Below are 23,434 nucleotides of genomic sequence, written 5' to 3'. Positions count from 1 at the left end.
CCAGCACAGAGTACCAGGCTGATGGCAGCTGATGTCTTGAGAAACAGTTAGAACTCCCTGACCTTCCTCCGTGCCTGGGGTTTGGGGGTCTTGGCTTCAGCATCTTCCAGGTTAGAAAATATTTGTAAAAGGTTAAGTTTCCTTCTATGAAAAGAAGATTTGTTTGTCTGGTTTTGCTCTGCCTCTTAATGCCTCATACTGCAAAGAAAAGAAGCATGGAGAGGTCCTGTGAGCTGGCTGACAGTGATCCTGGGGACCAGCCAGGAGATCTGGAGAAGAATGAGGCTACCTCAGTTGTGTCTTTGTCACCTTGAAAAACCCATCTTCACCACCTGTCTTTTGTCCTGGAAGTGGGGAGGATGGCAGATGTGCTGCTATGCTAATGTTGAAATCAAATGAGGGTCTCATCTGATGGGACACTGAGGCACCTCAGGAACATGGCCAAAGACAGAACGTGCCCCAGTGACTTGGACTGATAAATGATGTTCAGCATATTTAAAGGACAACCTAGATGAGTGCCAATGTTATGTCACAGAACAGTTATTTGTATTGGGGCTGATGGATGCGGGTTAGTGTGTGCGTGTGTGCGTTTGTGTGTGTGTTTGTATGTTTTCCAGTTTTTGAAGGTCTCCAAAGGACTGAAGTCATCTGTGAAAGGTTAAAACCCCACAAGTGAAAAAAAAATCTAAAAAAATAGCTTGAAGTCACCCACAGGTGTTACTGATAAATAACTGTTTCCCAGGGGTCCAAGAGAACTTTTGCCTTGTTTTGGGCTGACTGAATCCTGGTTGGTCAGGCATGAATGTGACAACCATTCTTCACTGTGTTACCAAATAATCTGAAACCCTTCTCTGACTTTTTCAAGTATATTGTGGTTTGTAATCACTAAGTCAGTCAGCTGCTGTGAGGATGACACAAGCAATGGTCATCTCAGTACTGGGGGAAGACCCAGTGGGGCAATGATAACCAACATGTCCCAGAAAACAGAGAAACCTGGTCATGGGAATGAGCAACTCAGCAAATTTCTCAAACAACAAAAGGCACACAGTTGCTTTCGAAAGAAAAACACAAGTCAAGCTATGTCACTTGACTGGCAACAAAGTGAAGAGCTCATGTGAAAGAAACCGAGTGTATCTGAGTTGTAGAAAACTTTCATGCTTGCACAACACGCCAGCCACTATGTACTGAGGCAAGAGACTGACCAGCTGCCATGGATCTTATGATGCTGTCAGTCATGTGAACCAGGTTTGCAGAGAAAATCTCTCTGATGTGCATTTTAGACAGCTGCTCAGCAGATCAGCTGCCATGGCCCTGGTGGAAGGCTTTCTATCTCTCCCATTCTGTAGCATTCTGTATTCTTAGTCCCTTGTTCTCAGGAGTCCCTAAGAGCCTTAATGAGAGAGATGGGCAAAGGCCCCCAGTCTCAGCAAGGTGAAAGCGGGCAAACCTTTACCTTTCCGTACTCTCTTGTAGATTGTTGCAAGTCTAAAAGTTATTATAGCTGCTCAGATTAAAGGGACTGTTTTTCCCTGCTTCCTTGTTCAGTTGGTTGCATGGAAGCAGACCTCACTTCTAGTTTTATCAGCCTCCCACATGCAAACAAAAAGTGTAATGCCTCAGAACCTGCCAATTCCTCTCTGAGGAGGAGGATGGTGTGAGGAAATGTCACCAGCAATTACTTTCTGAGTGCACAGTGGGCTGGAACATCCTCTCACTAGCACCTGCTGTTACGTAGCCTTCACAGGAGGCCCTTGCTGACATGTGCAATCCCATCTGCTGATCTGCTGATCTGCCTCTGCTCTAATTCCTTTTTTGCCTGATTTCTACTTGCTCTGGAGGCATAAACCCAACTGCTGTCCTGGGAGTGTTTTGCATCCTGTGCCCTGGGCAAAGCTGGGGAGGACCCAGCTTAGAGCATCTCCAGTGGCATGGCAGGCGCCTAAAGCAGCTCTTACAAAACCACCAAGAGAAATGAGACATGGGAATCCCAGGCTTCTTTTGTCATAAGGGAGGCATGAGAGTGGTATGGACTCATGCTGCTGAAGGGAGCCTAGGCAGGTAAATGAGATGCACTTCGGGGCACAAAAGAGCAGAGTGAGAGCTACTGCTGGGAAGAACAGTTTAAGAGCAAGGTGCTACTGTTGAATACTGTGAGCAGAATGAGTGGAAGGAAAATGGTGGCAATATTTCTTAATTGTGTTTGACAATGTTTGGTACTTTCTACCTCCCCAGAAGCTGACTGGGCCTGAAGAAAATAATGCAGGGGTATTTGTATCACTCTGTCTTTAGCCCCCTTCTACAGAGAGCTACAGTCAGCAGGTGCATTGAAGGTTTGTTATTAGCTGCTCTTCAGTTGAAGTGTAATCATTCCTGGAGGTGTTAAGTGTGAGCATGCACACATTCTCCCATAGGATAGCTGGTTAGTGGGAATCAGGCTAACCAGTATTAATGGGATGAGGCCCAGTGACAACTGGGGAGTCTGTAGTACAAATCAGCTGTGATGTACAAATGCTACTGTCCGTAATCAACCAATACAATAGGATGGCTTCTTGGTTTTCTCTACACTTTTGTTATTGTTGCGTATTATATGGGAACATCCCAACACCTCCTGAATTTCTGCAAGAGGGATTGGTACTTTACACTCTGCAGTTTAACACTGTTCATGAAAGAAAATTATACCTTCCTCATTTTTCTGTGGTCACGTGTATCCCTTTTTAATGGCCCAGGTTTGTGGAGAATGAATGGTTCCTGCCTGTGCACAAGATTATTAGCATGCCAAAGTCCTGTTGAAGGCTTATACCCATGGTACCATGGTGAGGATGTGCCAAAGGATATCAGAGATCCAGTGCCCACTTACAGTAAAGGATATTGCACTAAAGGAACATCTCACTGTGACCCCATAAGTTAGTCCAAGGCAGAGGTCATTCTGAACAGAGTTCCACTAGGGATGAAATGAAATCTCTTCATTCATAAGATTTTGGCTGGAACTAGGTCTTTGAATCATACTCATTTTTTTAGAGATGAGTCATTTACTAAAACTTGATTCAAGCACTATTTAGAGCAATTCATCTCTGAATCCCAGCTTTGCAATGTTCTTGTGCAATATTTCTGTGACAACTCAAATCAAAACATAAATGCTGAGCCACATCTCTTTTCTCTCTGTGTCTCCAGACCTAGAATTCCAGGCAAGCACCCTGGTATTAAATCCATCCTCTGTATTATCATGTACAGTCTAGGTCAAGATTTTATGCTTTTACCATCTATTTTCTATAGAGGTGACTTGGGGGCTGCATCAGGTAGACTCCCTGTACCTCCTTTCACTGGTACTGAAAATAAAAGGGATCAGATAGATGGTACTGCCTAAGTGCAGGTTAGTTTTATCGCAGCCATGCTTAGTGCACAGTGGTCTTGAAGAAGAGCAAACTGAAAGGAGTTATACCTCATGCTGCAGGAGCCTGCCTGACCTCTCCCCAGCACTAACCTCATCCAACATTTGCCAAGGCAGTTATGTTCTCAGCTCCTGTTTTGATTCAGGGTGAGTGGGTGATTAAAAAGGAAATAGGTCCCTTTGAGAATCTGGTCCTTGGCTCTACTTCCCTACCAGAGCCCTCAGTGGTAATTCCCCAGCACAAGGACACCCACAGATGCCAAGGGCAGCTCCAGCCTCCTCCTACTGAGATGGTGCAGAAGCTGTGGCAAAGGAGATAAAATCCCACCAGTTGACACATGCTGCTTCCATCCCCTCTTCTCTTCCAATGAACAGGGACTAGGATGATACCCTGACCATATAAAGCAGAGCCCTCATGCATGTGTATCATTTTGAAACCCCCACGTCTGTGGTTCCTAATGGAAATCCCCCATTTTGAAGATAGAAATTTTTACTAAAAGTGATTGAATATTTCATGACAGCAGGCTTTTATAAGTGCTCTCTCATAAAGCCACAATCCAAATCCAGAGGCCTGGGACTTTTTCCTATTTTCTGTTGAAACTTATTGCTGTTTAATTTTGAACATCACCTAAACAGAATGGTGGTATTTTATACCTGGGGTGCCTGGACTGCCAGGCTGTAGGAATGGGGCCCTATTTGGTTATACCTACACGGATACAGAAACAGCCACACAAACCACTGTGAGGGAAGGCATTTTTGGCGGGAAAATTCAAAGACTGGTAGCATCTTGCTCATTGAGAAAAGGAGAACGAACAGAAACTGAATTTTGAGGAACTAAAATTAGGATCTGCTAAGCAATTGTAAAGAATAAAAAAGAGAAGGAAGAGAAGAGAAGAACCAGTGTCTGACTGTAATTTCCTTTTAATGAATTACGTCCATATAAGAAATTAAGCAACTACTTTCAAGCTGATGAAACTTTTTGATTTTTTTTCAGTAAGTACAATATCATCCAGCATTTAGAAACTAAACTGGAAAATACAGGCATGGTTTTTCCCTTATTTTTATTAAAATCACCTTGTCTATGCAGAATACTGGCTACCTTTCAGATGTTGCATGGAAAATCAAAGGGCAAACTGAAGCATCTCCCAGAGTTCACCCACAAAATCCCAACACAAAAATGCAATTACAGTCTTTGGTTCGTCTGAAAATTCCCTAATAGGGGGATTACTGTGTAGTAGCTTGTTTACATTTACGGGTTGATTACTGAGTGCTGAGTAAGCATGTTCAATTGTTAAAGTAATGACTTTTTCCATGCTTCTGACGTTCATTAGGACTGTTCCTTTAAGGCCAGAACGAAAATATTATCTGCATTGTTTATTCGTGTCAGTCTCACACTTATGACAGGTTTACATTGCAGCACACTCTCATCCAAAGAAAACTGTGGGAATATTTGGTTCTGGAAGCTAATGGAAATGTTGTGGGGGGAGGAACAACCACGGGGACATAAGAAAGGCCTCTCAAACTCCTCTTCTAGCAATCTGACTCTCCTAAAACAGCCCAGACAGGTGTCAATTACTATGATATGTTTGATATCTACAAACGTTGTTTCTCTGAGTATGGCATTGGAGGTGATTAACTTAGTTATAATAATTCCAGGAGGTTAAAGTTGAAAGATAAACTCTGGAGATTTTTATATAATTCAGTAAAAGCTACTCTGACCTGTTACATACTAAATGGAAGAAGGACCCCCTGACACAAGTACCATCATCTTCGGATTGGCATAACTTACAGGATAATGAGTGTTCATGTTTACTCCCTTAAGTTCAGTCAAGTTACACAAAGAAAAGATTGGTTCACAGTGTTGCACAAGCAGAACGAAGACTCTGTAGCAAATACGGTCTTTGGTTTACACAAATGTTACAGCAGTTGCCGAACTGCACATCTTTTGGCTTAGCATTTTTAGATCTTATCGTGCCTAAAGGAAAGAGTATTCCACCTCCCTTTGAAAAGAGACCCTTCTTGAGGTACTTCTGGGGTATCTAATCTTAACAAGTAACCGTGTAACTGATCAATGGATCTAGTAAAATTCAGAGCATTTCTTCTCAACTTGTCCTGAGAGTGAAGACAGACATTTCTTGTCAGACCTGAAGAAAGGTTTTGTACCTGTATTATTTGGCCTAGTTAAAGATATATCCCCCCCTCACAAACTTGCTATTTATGAATAAGGCAGTTTGTGACTGTAAGAACACACACAGATACTGTTTTCAGGGAAAAAAAATCCCAAAGAAACATACTCTGATAAGTGGGAGAAAAGATAAAGTGCAAACAAAGCACAAACAAACCTTTAAAAGGAAGTGGAAATGGAGAACAAATTCTTCTTTTCAAGTCGCCACCATCACTGAACAGGGAAATGGACATTTTGGCTTGCAGGGTACCTTCTCTACATACTCCTTAGTGTCATCTCTGTGCAGTGACTGCAGGACTGAAAGCAAATGCAGGGTTCAGAGCAGGCACACACAGGCAGAATAAGCAAAGGCACCATAACAGCACCTGCTTTGCATGTCAGCAGCATAAATTAATGGCCAGCTTTGAAGGAACACAGGCCTGAAGGGAACAACCTGGCCTACAAGCTGAGCCCTCTCCAGCAATGGGTCAAATAGTTAAATTCAAAAGCATTTTTTCTTCCTCTGACCCCACTCTCACAAGGGGGAGATCCCACCTACTCCTTGCCCTGCAGGGTGGGAATTCCTCTCTTATTCCTGGCCTGGAAGTGTCACTGTACTTTTGCAAATGTGAGGGTGAGGACCTGGCTGCCCCGGCTCCGGGTGCGGCAGCCCTCGGTGCCCTCCAGTTGTGCTGGTCGGTTGGAGCTGGTGCCCAACGCCAGCCTGCCCTGCCCTGTGGGCACCTCCACTCTCTGCATGTCCATTCCTCCCAGAGACCTCGTGATGCCCTGCAGCAGGAGGCAGAGCCCATGCCATGAGAAGCATTTGCTTTCAGAAATCCTCATAAGGTAGTTGTGCTTGAAAATGGGATAGCAGTACAGAAGTGGAGTGTTTATATTAAACACTAACAGGGCAGCTGTTGCTAGTAGCAACAATATGGCAATCACCAGCTAATAAGGAGATGTTTGTTTCAAATTTATCATCTTGATTCTGATGGGTGGCCAAAGCTTCACAGCACATTTTATTTTGCAGTGTGTGGATGTGCATGCACAAGGACAGCACATGACAACAAATAACCCTCTTGAAGCATGGGGTCAAATGTGCTCAGGGGAGTTCAGCTGTAGTTAGCAGAGTTGTCCCTGGAAAGACTTGCTTTGCCTGACACTATTTTTGCCTGGAGAATGGAATCTAGATGTGTGGTCGTAAAAGGTCCTGTTCTTGGTTAATTTAGTGGTGTTGAGGACCTGATTACTGGCAGTTGTACTTATTAATTAGGAAGCAGGTACAACACAGGAATGACAAACTCACAAGGGCAACACAATGACGAAGAGTTCGGGGATGTTCCCATCACACCTCTGGGGCTTGGAGGAAGCCAATTGGAGAGAAATGATGGGCAAAATCCAATGACTTCTGGTTGTTCCTTCTGGGCACCTATGGTAACAGCTGTTACCACGGCACTTGCTATGCCCAGAGCAGTTCTCACACTACCAGGGGAGTGGTAAGGTCTTGCCATTCCTGAACCTGCCTGTCTTTTCTAAGTTTTGTATCAATGGGACACACGTACAATGAAACCCCGAATTATACGTGGGCTAAGTTTTATTGGTCTTATTCCAGACTGGCTCCTAGACCAGTGGGCAGTCTGCAGATCATGTTTTATGTGAAAGTGAGATGACTTATGTCTGAAAATCACTGCAAGTTAGAATTCAATGTCAAATCCAGGTTCTCTCTTGTTTCCCCCGATTCATATTTTGAGATCTGAGATCATTTTGATGATGAAATTCAAAGCAAAACACAAGGTGCAGAAACAAGAGAAATACAAGCCTATTTAAAAAAAAAAAAATCTAAAAGAAAACATTCATATTAATCCTGAATAGCAAAATCAAGATTCACACCTCACTGTATTTGGTAAGAGGCATAATCTGTCCATGGCAGCAAATGAGCTTGGCAAAAAGTCTCATCTCAGTTTCTGATTTGTGAATGAACAACATAAAGAAGCAAATTAAGTGGAAAAACCTGCTGGAGTAACAAAAGAAGTAAGCATAACATTTTACAATATTGTTTGAATACCTTCAACCAGGCATCTTGAAAAGAATAGATTTCAGACTGAATTACACATGTTCTCTACTACTTTTGTGTAAGTAAGCAAAAGTTTAGATCTGCATCTGCTCAGTCAGAAATGATGGGCGACTTCAATTCCCTCATTCCTTTGTGGTGGCCACCTCAGGGAACCCAAGGAATGAGTAATTTCCAAGTGCCACAGAGATACAATAGCAAGCTGAATGCAGACACAGCCAAACAGCAGCACAGAGCCTTTGGAAAAATGGCCCATATGCACCTGCCCACCACAACTAAAAAAGCACCCACTGGAACCAGTCACACAAGGATGGGTAAAAATCTTTAGAGCTGGCAGCTTAGTCTTGGCACCCATGAAAGAATAAACAAACCATCCTGCAAGGTAAATGCAACCAAAATGGTGTCATGGGAAGGGCATAGAATACACCTTGTGCTGTATTTATAGTGTTATTTTTGATTTGTAATTTTTTCCTGTGCAATAGTAGTACAGTGTGTAGAAGAGTGGTGCAATCTAACCCACACTGCAATCTAACCTTGGTATGTGATTCAGGATGAAATCAGCTGAACAGAGCTGGGAAAAAATGACAATGTGTTTCACTTTCCAAAGGCAAGTTTAGCATGAGCCCCTATTCTACCTGACTAAATCTGTAGGAGTTCAACACCAGCTGGATTGATGGATCTTGTTCTGAATTGTTACAGGTAGGAAGTAAGGACTGGTCTGATCAAAGATCTGTCTGATCTCTTTTCTGTGATCAAACCCTGAACAATGCCTGTGCATCTCACAACACACTCTGGAAAATGGTAGGAAATCAGAGCTGCCTTCAGAAGCATCTATAAATGTGGCCTGTTTCCAGGAACCCACTTGCCACCTTGTTCTTTGAGTTAGTGGGCAGATTGTACAGAGCTTTCCCTTCCAAAAAACAACCAACCCAACAGCTCTCTGAGTTTGGCACAACTAGTTTCCTTATTTTGGTAAATGTTCCTGTTCCTCCCTAGGGAGACTGCAGCTGTGGCAGTGAAGACAAAACTGGAATACAATCCCTTTTCCACATGGAGAGGCACTGGTGAAGGCTCCTTCTGCTCTATATGGACTTGAAAAGATCCTTGCTCCAGGCACATTCTGCTGCACCCTTTTCATAGCTCTCTGCTCCTTCTGCCTCCCTGCTGGTATGATAACAGGGCAAAGGCGAGTTTCAGGATTCATTCACACACTCCTCCTTCCTAAAAGCCATGGTGTCAAACATTTGCAAAAATAATAGAAATAAACAAAAGTGAGCTGTGGCTGGGGTTTTCCCATTTGTGGTTTGACAAGGAGAGAAGAAAACAGACACTCTCCAGTCACAGCAGATTTATTCTTTTGTTCTTTTTTTCACTGTCAACTCCTGACTTCTTTCTCATGCCAACTGGTGTTGCTCTTTCCTTGCTGTGGTCTAAAGTCCTTCACAGAGCCACAGTGTAAGAGAAGAAAAGAGAAGAAAATGCCTAGTTTGGCTGGAGCTCATGCAAAGGGGAAAATCATCATTTGGAAAATCCATGCTGCCAGGAAACGCTATATAAGCCCTCTTTCCAAACACTGGTTAGGCAGGGGGTTTGGGAGTGGATCACAAAAGCAGCCGCGGTCTGGGACGGGAAAGGGACTGGCTGGAACCGGGGGAGGCAGAGGCATCAAACTGATGTCCTGGCTTCTCTAAGGAAAATGTCTCGGGGGGGCAAACCCAGTCCTTAAAAGGGCTGAATCCACCCAGGCTTGGCTGCTCCGCAGGACCTCCCTGTTCCCGCTTTCTCTCCAGTGAATGTAAAGCACTTCAGCAGAACTGAGGGAAGAGCCTGGTGTACAGCAGAGGAAGAGCTTCTACACAGGCTAGTCCTACAAAACCCTTGCAAATCCACCCCCTCTCCCATGCCCTGATCTTTGTGTAAACATCCAGTGTCTTTGAAGGACAGTGCATTCACTTAGCCAGGGATGGACTGGGAGAGACACATCACCTGCAAACAGCTCCAGGTGTGCCCAAGCCACCTGCCATCTCTTGTGCTTGCCCTAGGGCAGTTGCTGTGGTACAACAGACACATTGCTCTGATGAATCGTGGTGTAAGATCTGTACCATGCTGAGGGAGGAGCTGACCGTAGCAAAGGCTTCAAGTCTGCAAAGCAGAACTGGGAGGTAGAGATGGAATCGGCCTCCTCAGGGAGAGAGGTTGTTCATATAAGGGAACTTAATTGGTAAACATCTCATATGACAGGCCTTTTCTGTTAATATTCAGGGTGGAGACTGTCTTTGGGCCCTACAGCTGTGTTACCTTTTCCATGCTGATGGGGAAGCTGTCAAGCTGCTCTGGCTGGCAGGTGTGAGAGCAGCTCTTCTGACCCTGGAAGCCTACACACAGCTCTATGGTGTTTGGCAGGAATCAGCATGGGCCTGCTTACTGCTTTTCACAAAAACCGTAAAGATTCCCTCTGTGTTGCCATGCAGTTACTCTGCCAAACCATAGCATTTTAGGATGCCTGCTTATTTGTAATAAAATAAGCTGCTTTAAAATAATTTTGGCATGATTTAAGTGTTGGGATACACACCATAAACGAGCTATTAAATAAAGAATGATATCAGGAGGGTAAAAACAAATCAAATTGTTTTTCAAATGGGCAGACAGGCAGGCCTATACACACACCTTCCACATACAACAGCCATATCCCCACAACTGTTAATGGATGAGAACTAATTGGATAGAGATACAGCAGTTTGTGCCAGGGGACAGTCTGGTGATATGCTATCAATACACCACCCATTACTTTATCTTCTGGGAAATTCAGTGCATTGTGCCCCATGTACAGCCAGTGCTGGAACTGTAATCTAAGCTTCTAATCACCCTAATCACCACCCATTAAACTCACATTTTCTTCACAAGTCACACATTTTCCAGATCAAACCCCATGTCTTAGTCATGAAAGAGATTGACCTCAGAAATACATCTGTATACAGTGCTGGAAGTGAAGGCAAGGCAGAATTGAACAGCATAGGTCCCCTAAACTTCTGACATACTTAAGAGACAGGTGTGTTTGGATATACATTTAACAGATGTAGCGAAAAATAGATGCTTCTTGTTGAGGAATCCCACTGAAACTATCAGCAGTGGTGCTGCAGCTGCCAAGGACCCTCAAAAGAAATTCTCAGGAGAAAGTGATGTAGGATGACAATATTTCTGCAAGCATGTGCAGCAGCCCATGGAATTTAGTTGGGAAATTACAAACATCATGGGACTGATAATTAACAAAAAATCAGTTAGAGCAGTGAGTAAAAGGTCAGTGGTAAATGCACAGGGCTGCAGACTAATTGATCAAGATTGCTGTAAGTTTCAGCCCTAAACAAGTCTACAGACCAGTGTCACTACAGGAGCATGGAAATGATGGGCCTCAGGAGAACTTAAAAGGTGACCTACAGCAACTCCCCCCACAAAAGCAGAGCAGGTCTCCATTTGCTCTTCTGGACACATCTCTATTGAACCAAAAGTGAATTTTGCACTTTGGATTTCTGCCAGAGTCAAACAGAGATAACCTTTCTGTTTTGCATGAAACAGGGTCAGTACTACACGGGCCAGGTCTGATGGGGTTACACAAAAATTGCTTTGAGGGCAAATTCAGCAGTGGATGTAGCCACTATGTGCATCTGCAAAGAGCTGTGCTAAGACAGCCTGATCCTCTGCACATGTGAAATGGAGCATCCACAAGGGAAGCAGCAGAAAGACAGAACCACAGTTTTACAAGTGTGCTTTCCAGCTAAATCCACTACTGAAAAATTCCCAACCCTGACTCAGCCTCAACTCCTCTTTTTCACAAGACCAGCAGACTGGCACCCAGAACAGGGTTGTAATTTGCCTCAGTCAATAAATCAATAGAAATAATATCATGTATTTAACATCAAACCTTAATGAATTTTCATAATGGCCTGTTAGAGTGAGCACTGTATTCCTGATATGCCCAAGCTGAGGGGCAGTCAGCAACAGAATGGTACAGGTCAAGCAGAGGTAGATTTTTCCTAGATTTTTTAATCTCTTCAGTTGAATCAAATTTTAATATGTGGACACAAAGTTCTTATTAAGATATATTTTAAGCAAGACTTTTTAATTATATATTGTCATGCATTACTAAATTATTACATAACACCACCTCATCTATAGAAGTCCAGTGCCTAGATTCTCAAGAGCTACTTAGCACTGACAAAATGTGTGTCTACATCTGCTTGTAGACAGTAAACTGTTGCAATTAGCTTTTAAAAAGATACACAGAAACACTCCTCTGAATCTTGTCTATTTCACCTCCCCGTTGTTTTCACTGTTCGTAGTGTAACTCGATCTGGTGGTGCGTCTTTAAACTGCCAAATCTAATGTCTCTGAGCAGTCAGAGGACAGACTGTAACCACTGTCCTTTAATGGTAAAGAGAAGCTGCCCACACTGCAGTCCCCTCTGCACATCTCACCTCATGCTGGTGATGATAGCTGGAACCTTTACCTGGCATGTGTCTCATCTTTTCCATCCGTAACAGCTACCAGAACTTCTTTTTTTTTTTTTTCTTTAAGCGGGGGGAAACCAAAAAAATAGCTCCTCTTAAAGGAAAGAGGAAGCCAGAAATTTGGTATTGTCTCGGTCCTGCCCCATGATGCTTCTTCCTGCCTGTGAATTTCCACCTGCCCCTTCTGCATATATAAGGCAGCACACACGGTATGCACTGTTTAGTTGCCTGCCTCCATTCAAGGGATTAGTAGCAGTGGGGAGTGATGCTGTTTTTCCTTTCCTCTGCAGTTCACGGGAGGTGAAGGAGCTCTGGCTGGACTCACTCCTTGGGTAAGTACTGCCTTTGATAAAATCTGTGGCATGGTGGTTGAAGTCAGTGGAGAGCTTCAGATGCAGCTTCACAGAGATGTACAAAAATATAGATGGGGAGAGGTGCACCAACTGCTAAGTGTAGCTTGTGGGCAGAGCTGACTGAGTCGCTCAGCCTTGGGTGTGCGGATTAATGACCATACCGTCACCACTTTCTCACTTTTTGTGTGGATTAAAAATGGAAAGCTGCTTTTATTTTGTTTTAATCAGGAGGCAGATAGGGCAGCAGAGCTGAATGCCCTTCCAGGGAAGGGCTTCATGGTTTACTTGTGTGGGAGATATTGCTGGTTCGGGATCATACATGCTAGATTGGCTTGCAGAGGAGAAAGCCAAGAAGGGTGCAGTTTTAAAAGAGTCCTTCTTTGTCCATTCCCTATTCAATAAACAGGCAAACAAAAGGACTGAAGGAAACCAGAGTGTCCAGAGCTCCTCCGATCAAACTCCTAATGAAAGTGTTAAGCAGCTGTAATACTGTGAGTATCTTAATTATTTCAGCTCTGTCAACATAGTGATTTTGAAAAGCTCTGATTTCTAAACCACAGCATTCAGTTACTCACACAGTGTCTTTCTTTTCTTGACTAGTCAAAGACACTAAATGCTGGGAACATGGAGAGTCTGATTGAGTGCCAGACAGAGGTAAGCAGCCCTTACATTTTCCTGGATCCTTCTTGGGTACTGGTGTGAGATACCTTGGCAAAGTGGGGGTGGCTCCTTCAGTAGCTGCCAGCTGCCTACCTTCACCCAGGAATGGGCAGAGCTCTTCAAAAACAGCTCTGTGCTGCACTGAGCAGAGGGAGCTGGGCATTGCTGGGGGCAGTCCATGCATTCCCCTGGCTCATGAGGAGCTTTTCTCAGGAATCTTACAGGCTTCAAAGCCATCAAGGCTTCCTGGAGGAGTTTGGGAGGAAATTTCCAGTGCCAGGGGAGGACACAAAAATGGAGGCTATGTCCAACTGTGGCTTCTCTGGATTGAAAGTGCAGCCTGAAAGAGCACAGGGTTGTGACCTCCTAGGCATGACTGGGGGGTCTGGCTGCAGGGTTTACCACAGACCCCTCTACTGGGCAGCAACGCAGTGTCAGTCCTGGGCCGAGGCACCCCTTCAGCAGATGTTGGGCATGTCTGGTTATTCCCCAGAGCCTCCCCAGACTTCTGAGGAGCTGCAGCAGCTCACTGGTGGCCCTCACTGCTATGGCAGCTCTGTAACCCTAATATGCTTTTTTGCAGGATGCTACCAAGAAATGTCCCCTGTCAGGCCCAGCAGATACTGAAGATGGACTTTGCCTCTCAAATGGTGAGTTTCAAAAACAAACTGAGGAACTGCCTTCTTATATAATGCTTGCAAGCTGGCACTTGTGCAAAACCACCCGAAACCGCCTGCTTCCCCTCCCTGACAGCAAGCCGCAATTCCCACCCAGGAGAGGGCTTAAGTCCTGGACTGCCACTCACTTACAAAGTACTTCTTTCCCATATGCTCAGTGGCAGAGGTGACAGTTCTGAGTGACAGAGGTCTTGTATTCCCATTCCCTGGTCCTCAGAGCCAGGTTTCGTTGTGTTCTGTGGTAGCAATGGCAAGTAAATGTGTTTCTTTCTCACTCAAGCATCCCCACTGAGGTGTGGCACTACAAGAAAGTACTGAGTACTGCTACCAGCTGTTGCACACCAGAGCAAATAAACCCTCTTGGCAGAAGCACCAGCACTTGTTTTTTCTCACCATGCAGAACCTCAGCACCTGTAAACAACCCAGAGCAGACCATTAATAGAGCAGGGTCAGATTTGGAGCAGACCATCATATCAGACCAGTTTTCAGGAGTATCAGAAGCAAATATTTCACATTACACTATAATGTTAGGTGACTTCTTTAAATTTTTTAACCCCCACCTACCAAGAGCTTGTGCTAAGTCACAAAGAGAGGTCCGGAGAACTTCTCATCTGTGTAAGACAATTTCATTTTGGAGTAGAAAGCATGACATTTATTGGGAGTTTGCAGAAGCCTGTGAGGCCCTACTCTGATGCTCCCATCCTCTTGGATCAAGTATCACCTTCCACTGGCTGGCTGGCAGAGGGCAAGCACTAGCTCTAGGAGCATTGTCATTAGAACTGTCTCCAGAGCTGGCAGAGCTGGAGCTGTATGTTTTCAGGCTGTGAAAGAGGCCAAGAAGCAGGAACCCCTACTTGTACTTTTGCCCTAAGGCTGGGGCACAGTCAGACCACATAGTGAAAATTATTGTTGTCATTGCTAGGTGCTCAAGTGGTGTATCTGCCTCAGAGTTATCACAGAAACTACTGCAATATCAAAAATCTCTACAAATGTTGTTATTTCTGTGCCTTGTATGTTCCCACTCTCTAAGAAGAAACAGTGACTAGAATGTAAAAAACACCCAACCCAAAACAGGAAAGGTGGTGGCCTTAGGGGGATGGCCACAGTTTTACAGTTTATGCAGTTGTTTCCCTAGTAACCACTTAGTTGTCTCTCAGTTTCTCCCCATTTGGTTTGAGTTGTTTCAACATACATCTCTGCACTGCACACAGATGAAAGACCACATAGTGCTCTGTTGTTGTTTTTTTTTTTTTATTTTAAATCGATCTTTTGTTTTCCTTTTACTTGCAGCAGATGGAACAAAGAAAAGAAAGAAGGTGATATCGCAGTCATTTACTCTGAGACGGAGCCTTACCAAAAGAAATTCCTCAGGACAGCTGGACTTGGGTGCCAAAATCACTCTGTTTGGCCAGCCTCTGGCACTTATCTGTGGGGAAGATGACACACTGCCCCAGCCAGTCCAGGTAAGGAGGTACCATTATAGAGGAACTGTTTATGAGGGCCTGGAGTGTCAGGACAAGGGGGGAATGGCTTCAAACTGACAGAGAGCAGGGTTAGATTGGACATTGGGAAGAAATTCTTGGCTGTGAGGGTATGAGGTCATCCAGAGAAGCTGTGGCTGCCCCATCCCTAGAAGTTTTCCAGGTCAGGTTGGATGGGACTTGGAGCAACCTGGTCTAGTGGAAGGTGTCCCTGCCCATGGCAGAAGCTTGGAATGAGATGATCCTTAAGGTCCCTTTCAGCCCAAACCATTCTGTGATACCTCTGACTTCAGTGTGAGGCAGGATACCCTGTACTTCTGCTGCATCACCCAGGAGATGAGTGATTTTGGTGTTTACCCTACACACACACACCCCTGATAAACTCAGGACCCATCCCAGATGTAGAAAGGCTCAGGTCTGCACGTTTTGTCCAGCCCACCCAACTTTCACTGGAAGTAACTTGGAGTGTAGAGAACCCAGGACCAGGAACTGAAGATAGGCTTCTTAACATAAATATCTGTGATTTTAAAGAGGTAATTTAAAGGAATCTTTCAGCAACATAAACTTCCAAGGATTTCTGTATTTCCATGAAAAACAAGTATTCAGCTATGGACTGCCAAAACCAAAGACCATCTTCTAGATAAAAATGGTCTGGATAAAAACAGTTCTCACACTGAATTGGCTTTCCCAAGAGACATGCATTTGTCTCTTCTATGTAGTATTTGCCTGGCTTGTGAGAAAGGGGATGTGAACTAAGATTTAAGCCGTCTCTTGTTTCCTTCTGGAAGTAAGCAAGGATGACTCCACTGACATTAGTGGAGTTCATCAGTTCAAAAAGAAGGTGGATTAGAGGAAAATCAGACTATTTCCCATGTAATCTACTTGGAGCAAGAACTAGATCCTGAACTAATCAGAGTACAGTGTACCTTCAGACAATTTTTCTTCTATTTCTAAAGAAATGCTCACCTGCTAACTTCCTTCATCGAAGTAACTGTTCTTCCATTCTTGTCTGATTTTTTTCCCTGCAGGATCTCCTAGCCATATTGTATATGAAAGGACCTTCTACTGAAGGGATATTCAGAAAAGCTGCCAACGAGAAAGCACGAAAGGAGTTGAAGGAGGACCTAAACAAAGGCGGGAATGTTGATCTGAAAAGCAAATCTGTGCACCTGCTGGCAGTGGTTTTGAAGGTGAGTAATTCTGAGCTACACTGGTGGGAGGACATTGCTAATATGCACAGGCCCAATCCAATGCACCAAGCTGACCTAGGTGGGACTCGTGGCTAAAGCCAGAACAAAGCCAGACTTACTGCTTCAGGCTTAGGAAAGTTTGGCCTTTTCCACCTGATTTTCAGTCCTACTTGTTGGGCTGCTGATTTCCTGCATGCCCACAGGAAACTTACGTTGTCCCCTTGCTCAGTATCCTGCCAGGGAGCAATAGTGAGATTTACGGGCAAAGGAAAAGCAACTGAAAGCTGGGTCCTGTTACTACAAAAGTGCAAGTGCATTGCACTGCTCTGTCAGTGCTGATGGTCAGTAGCTCAAGTCAACTTGCCTTCTAGAGAGCTCATGTGACAGTAATGCTCTCTCTGTGCTCAGGGGTGGTGTCAAAACTTCATCTAAATCTCTTGGCCTTGCAGGACTTTCTCCGAAATATTCCCTCCAAACTCCTGTCAGCTGACCTCTATGAGAAATGGATGCAAGCTCTAGAGAAGCCAAACAAGCAAGAAAAAATTGAAGAATTGAAAGAGTAAGTTTTTCAATCAGGAAATTTTGCAATCAGCCCCAATAAAATGGAGTGGCTGGTAGAGGCCAACAATGTCTTTTGAAATCAAGAGTCTCATTTAAAAACCTGCCATTTATATCAGCTTGCTATTGCTCCATGGGGTTTGGTTTAGAGGGCTCCAGCAGCAGCACTTCCTGAAGTTACTTGAGATTGCTTTATGAAACCACCAATGCAGGAGGAGGGCAGAGGCTGCAGTGCCAAGCTAACGTTGTCACGATGCTGTGGGACAGGCACTGCCACGGAGCTCTCACATCTGCTGGGGGTGGAGTTGGGCACATGGAGACCACCACTGTGTTTTGCTCTTTAGGGACAGTAGGTGTGGAGGCTGACTGGGAGTGCTTTGAAAGCCCCACAGTACAACCACGGGTGTTGGGAAGCCTCCAGTGACATCTCCTGGCAGCATCCCATCTACCCAGGCACATGGGCTTCTGCAATGCTGCCTTTCAGTCAGGACCTTGTAATTCAAGGTCTCATGATTAACCACATGCTCAGCTGCAGTTGGGGATTTCTGAAAGTTACAGTGAGCACATACGTGCCCCTTTCTGGAGGAAGTGTTGTCGCTCCAAGTTTAATTGAGACTTGCTCAAATCAAGAAGCAGAGGCCCCTGCACCATCGATTAACGTCGCATGTCGTTTGTGCTCATGCAGGGTGGCTGACAAGCTGCCAAGACCAAACCTCGTCTTGCTCAAGCACTTGCTCTCTCTGCTCCACCACATCAGCCAAAATGCTGAGACCAACAGGATGGACCCCAGCAACCTGGCCATCTGCATTGGCCCAAATATGCTGAGCCCGGGGACAGACAACGCGCTGCCGCTGGAAGTGCAGAAGGAGATGAACGACAAGGTGCGTTAACTCACCCAGCAGCCGCTCCCTCCCTCTGCGGCAGTTCAGAGCCATCCACAGGGATCCCACTGCCTTTGTGGAAGCCGAACAGAACAGCACCCTGGGACATTGGGGGTACCCCTCAGCTCAGGTGTCCCTCAGCCCGCAATGGGATGGGCCAGGCTGCCCCTGGTCTCGCCTCCTCTGAGCAAAAGCAGCAGCTGCCCTGCAGCCCCCTAAGTCACAGCACAGCTCCTGCAGACTTTGCATGTGGAGAGCAAGGGCCACCCGTGGGCACTGTCACCCCTGGGCCCTCGGGCAGCGAGGCCAAAGCTGGGGCTGATGGTGTTCTGTCTGTATTGGGGCAGATCCATCTGTCTGCAGCACCAGGCCTCATCCCCCACCGTGGACTCACCCTCAGACTGTAAGCCAGGATTTTGGCAGAAGCCACCCTGCTCTGCGCCATCCTTCCTACAGAGACAGCAGGCAGGTTCAGGAAAGAGTCTGCAATATGTTTTCATCCTTCTTGACTGAAATGGGCTGTTTTCTGTGTGCAGGTGACAGTGTTGGTGGAGTTCCTCATAAACAACTGCTCGGAAATATTTGAGGAGGACATTGCCTTTCCTGCCTGTGCCTTGGCTGAGGACTCACCAGAGCACACAGACAGCTCCACAGGTATGAGAAGGGACTGGGAATGTCACTGACTGGGGCTGCTGGGCCAAATTATTGAATTTGATATGTGAATGTATCTGTGGAAACACAGAGGGTTCAAAACTGTTGAAGTGCTCTTCTGAACTCTCTCTGTGTAATTCTCTTTCATTCTCAGCTGGTCAGTGAAAACTAATGTCTGCTTTCTCCCCACAGAACAACTCTGTGCAGCTCATCAGAATGACTCTGCCTATGACAGCCCAGATCCCGAAGTGGAAGGCTGCCCCTGTACCTCTGAGATGGAGCAGGCCAAAGGGAGGAATGCTACTGTGAGCAGAAAATACGCAACACACATCTCTGCCCCTTCATTGACTAATTTCAGAAATGACATCAGCACAATGGACAGGAGGTATTCGGAGTCAGACCTGTCCTTCCAAAACTGCCTTGATGACACAATAAGGAAACAGAAGCTAAACAAAAGTGAGGACAATTTTCCAGTTCAGCAGAAGCAGCTATGGTCGGAGGGACTGGAGAAACGTCTTGCATCCTTACCTTCACAATTATCAACTGACTCCCTACCCAAAACATCCTCCAGTTGCTCTCTGGAGAGCTCTGATGGCTCAGTTTTCACTAGCTCCCCAGTAGTTTCACCCTCTAGTCCCAAAAAAACCTTTTTAAATAGGCCTCAGTCCTTTTCCACCAAGACCACCGAAGACTGCAGTACACCTAGCAGAGAGATCAAAAAACATTCCATGTCATTCTCTTTTGCAAACCACAGGAAAACACTAATAAAAACCCAGAGTTGGGGGCCTGGAAAAAACATGTTTTTTCAGAGGGACAGTTTCACAAAGAAAGATCAGTTCTCCTGCAGAATTGTCCAGGAGGACAGTCATAATGATGACAAACCATTGCATATGGAGTATCAGCAAAGGCCCCGTTTCAGATCAGTTGATGAAGTGTTCAGAGATGTGGACCAGAAAAACCCTGGAAGACCACCCTCTTATGAAGAGGCTGTTAAAAACTGCCTGGCCACTAAGGTTCCCTCCCACAATCTCACAGTTCAAACTCTGAGATTAGCAGTGTCAAACCAGGATGCTTTGCTGCCTCATCCATGCAGCCACAGTGCACAGGACACAGCTTATACGGATCTAAGGGATCTGTGCAGTGCCAGAGTTTCTGCAACAAAGGATTCTGACATGGAAACTGAAACCTTCAGCATCACTGTAGGAGTAAACTCCCGTGTGAGTTTACCCGTGACCCCAGGAGTTTACCGGATGAGAGCCATGTCTGAGTCTTGTCAAAAGAACAAACTCGAGTATGGGGCGCAGAGGTGCAGCCAGCCGGTTTTTGAGGTAGAGCAGATCCAGTTTGCTAAGGAGTCCTATGTTTAAAAAGCCTATCCTTCCTCTTTGCACTGTACAAAGTAAATATTGTAAAAATAGACATCTTGCTAATCGTTTGTAGGATTTTACTTTCAAGAGACAAAGAATAAGCTAGCTCTGCATGAACTTTTTTTTCTGAAGTGTCTGTCAGCTTGACATGTCACATCCTTTCAGCACAAGAGTTGTTGCTGGTGAAGACCTGTGTATCATTATGTAAAAATGTAAGTTAGTGTGCTGTACATAACCTGTTGTGTGGGAAGAGTAGATAGCAGATAATAAACAGTGTTGTACTTGTATTCCTGAAATGACAATTAAAATGTTGGCAGGTCCAAAACCTGTCTCACCTTCTTTTTGTTTCCTGTATTGTCACAGACCCTGTACCATTTGTCATGCGTGTGTGTGCTCCAGGCTGATGCAGTGCTTTGCTGGTTCTCTGCATTAAAACGTGGGCTGGCAGTTACCCTCATAGGGGAAGAGCTGTTCTGTTATCTCGGCCACTTCAGCACTCTTCCATAAACCCCCTGTACCTGCTGCCATTCCATCTTCCTGCTTGCTGTGATAAGAATGATCTGACCATTAATCAGGATTAGTGTTGTACACTGAACCTGGGGTTAGAGCTCTATAAGGCCATTATGGGAATGTGTAAAGTAGCCCTCATGTGTCCTGAGGTGCTTTTAGACTAAATACACTGGACAGGTGAAGAGACGAAGAGAGAAAGAGAGAAAGAGAGAAAGAGAGAAAGAGAGAAAGAGAGAAAGAGAAAGAAAGAAAGAAAGAAAGAAAGAAAGAAAGAAAGAAAGAAAGAAAGAAAGAAAGAAAGAAAGAAAGAAAGAAAGAAAGAAAGAAAGAAAGAAAGAAAGAAAGAAAGAAAGAAAGAAAGAAAGAAAGAAAGAAAGAAAGAAAGAAAGAAAGAAAGAAAGAAAGAAAGAAAGAAAGAAAGAAAGAAAGAAAGAAAGAAAGAAAGAAAGAAAGAAAGAAAGAAAGAAAAAGAATCCTCAGGCTTGCTTTTTTGAGGACAACAAAAAAAATGAACAACAAAAACTCCAATAAGGAAATATTCTGGATTCCAGCTTTAAATAGTTAAAGCTCATTAAAAAAAAAAAAAAAAAAGAAAAGAAAATACTCGGTGGTGTCCTTATAACCTTGTAAAAATGACTGGAAGTGCAATGTGTTTTTATGGCTCAGCATAGCCTTAAACCAGGAGCAGGGAGACTTTTTTCTCCTGTGTAACTTCACTACAATAAAACATTTCTCTGCATGAATGCTTAACTGTCCGTTGTCAGTTTTTAAAACATCCAGGCCATACACATACTGTACCAACCTTTATACTATTCTACAGGTACTGCAGGTCTGCTTGAACAACGTGGCATAGCTGAGTAGCAGAAAGAAAAGTAAATGACCAGCAGTATCACTGCTGCTGTTGTAAGAGGCTGCAGGCTACAAATCCCTCTCTTTGAGGAAAACAACTTCTGTTGTTACAACCATGTAACAGCAGTTAAACTGCAAAGAGGTGATGCTGCTCTGAAAGTGAAACACATTAAAAATGGCACACCACCTTCTCAAGAATGATGTTTTCCAGGTATAGGTGTTCCCAGGACACAGAGAAAAGGGAAGGAGGGTTCCTGACCTGAGAAGAAATTACATGAGAAAAACCATATTGGTAGTCTGCAACTAGAGAAAACGTCACTTCTCTTGGCCTCCCAAACCGGCACTCTGCTTCCACGCAAGCTGAATGAGAGGGCTCTGATGCAAAAGGTGTTTACCTTTTTCTAGAATCTGCATCTCCTGGGTCACAGGATCAGTGAGGCTTGAGGTCCTCCTGTCCAACCCCACTGCCCAAGCAGGGTCAGATAGAAGAGGTTACCCAGGATCATGTCCAGACAGTTTTTGAATATTTCCGCAGATGGAGGTTCTGCAACATCTCTGGGCAATCTATTCCTATGTTTGACCAGTCTCACACTGAAAAAGTGTCTACTTGCATTCAGATGGAATTTGATTGTATTTTAATTTGTGCCTATTGCCTCTTGTTCTGTGTTTAGTGGAATTATATTTTTCTTGTGTAAAAAACCAGGCATCTTACCTTTGTGGAAGAACAAGTAGGAAGAGATAATCCATGTGCAGTGAAAAGGCTCAGAAGCCATAAAACAGAAAACACGAACCTTGAAATGTAATCTAAAAACAATACAGCTCCTTCTTTGTTAAGTGACTCATTCTTTTTTGACTGTGAGAAGACTAAGTCTCCCAAGAAGATTCCTGCCCTGTAACTACACCAGAAAACCCAGAGAAAATAAGCACGGTCACTTCACCAGAGACAAGGAAAGTCTCTCTTTAGGTCTAAGGTGTCCTAAGGCATATATGACAATCTAACTCAGAAAGTTCACCTGGGCTTAAATATTCAATATAGATGAGTCTAAATCTTCCAGCTCCTGAATAAGAAAAAACATTTGGAAAAGACAATTTTCAAAAGGAAGAGAGAGAAGCTCTACACATTGTTAACAAAAAAGGGGTAAGGTGAAGGAGTTCTATAAAAGAGTGGCCTAGTCCCCCTCACCCTGCTCTTGCATTTCTTCAAGTCCAGGAAATACCATGATTAAAGAAAATCTGAATGCAAACAGACCCCAAAAGATAGTTGCCTCCTCACTGACAGATAGCTTTTGACTTTCTTCACCCCTTCAGACTTGACTGTTTAGTCAGCATTATTTTCATGTCATGTATTTCCATAGAAGTGATTTTTCTGCTATGCAGGCAGATAAGAGATCTCAAAAGACTAGAATGACACAAGAAGTAGAGAACTTTGCTTCAGCACTTACTCATCGGCCTTTGGCTCAGAAAACCATTTCATCATACTCCCAGTCCACTCTACCACATTCTAAGACCCAGACTAACTACCCTGGACTCCAAGCGTAAGGCCCTTTAACTCCTGTATCCACCAAGTGGATTATCTGTTTTACAAGTGCCTTGCCAAAGCTGCCTTTGACTCCTCAGCCAGAAAGATCAAACACCCGTTTACAACTGGGTCAGCTGGAGATGGGTTTTGGGACAAGAGTCGAATGATGACAGTCAGCCTTCCACTCTCCACAAGTTTGTCCGTCATCAGTATTGTACCACTTGCTTCACACACAAAATTTTCTAATTAAATTTCATGAAGACACTCCAAACATACAGGGCAGGTAGAACTGGAAGAGGGAAAAAGCAATATTAAAGCAGAAAATCCAAGCCATTGCCTTGTAAGGCAATGCTGGAATTAAGGCTGGTGATGCAGCTTGAATTCAGTTCCTTATGTTTGCAGCCTGCTGTTTTCAACCACATGGCTCACTCTATTCTTCCCCATAAGATGCACCTGCACCGGTAAGGAATCAAGGTTGTGCAGCAAAGGAGAAAACTTTAGTTCTGGCATTCCCCAGTATAGTTTGCCTAGCAGGCATCCAGGTTTTGGACATACATCTATGTCTCATTTGCCAGGATTTGAACGAGCAAACAGAAGAACAAAGGAG

The 23,434-nt window shown here is 44.4% G+C and overlaps 1 protein-coding gene across 1 annotated transcript; it reads left to right on the top strand.

The window, feature by feature from the left end:
- Window positions 1-12,389: 12,389 nt before the first annotated feature.
- TAGAP (T cell activation RhoGTPase activating protein) lies at window positions 12,390-20,643 on the top strand. The gene is made up of 10 exons (XM_069008545.1): window positions 12,390-12,463; window positions 12,891-12,975; window positions 13,085-13,138; window positions 13,728-13,794; window positions 15,112-15,284; window positions 16,331-16,492; window positions 16,942-17,051; window positions 17,736-17,931; window positions 18,468-18,585; window positions 18,775-20,643. The coding sequence occupies exons 2-10, from the start codon at window positions 12,949-12,951 to the stop codon at window positions 19,947-19,949; spliced, it is 2,082 nt and encodes a 693-aa protein (XP_068864646.1). The 5' UTR covers window positions 12,390-12,463; window positions 12,891-12,948; the 3' UTR covers window positions 19,950-20,643.
- The last annotated feature ends 2,791 nt before the right edge of the window (window positions 20,644-23,434 follow it).

This window comes from Aphelocoma coerulescens, chromosome 3 (genome assembly GCF_041296385.1).
Source record: "Aphelocoma coerulescens isolate FSJ_1873_10779 chromosome 3, UR_Acoe_1.0, whole genome shotgun sequence".
NCBI classification, from domain to species: domain Eukaryota; kingdom Metazoa; phylum Chordata; class Aves; order Passeriformes; family Corvidae; genus Aphelocoma; species Aphelocoma coerulescens.
Note: the sequence above shows the minus strand (reverse complement) of the source record. Positions and strands in the feature narration are given on the sequence as shown.

What these genes read in the sequence shown, in the direction of transcription:
- TAGAP (XM_069008545.1), top strand. Translation starts at nt 12,949, where the DNA reads ATGAAAGTGTTAAGCAGCTGTAATACT. An exon ending in TGATTGAGTGCCAGACAGAG is followed by an intron (nt 13,139 to 13,727) that starts GTAAGCAGCCCT and finishes GCTTTTTTGCAG; the next exon opens with GATGCTACCAAGAAATGTCC. An exon ending in AAAATTGAAGAATTGAAAGA is followed by an intron (nt 17,052 to 17,735) that starts GTAAGTTTTTCA and finishes GTGCTCATGCAG; the next exon opens with GGTGGCTGACAAGCTGCCAA.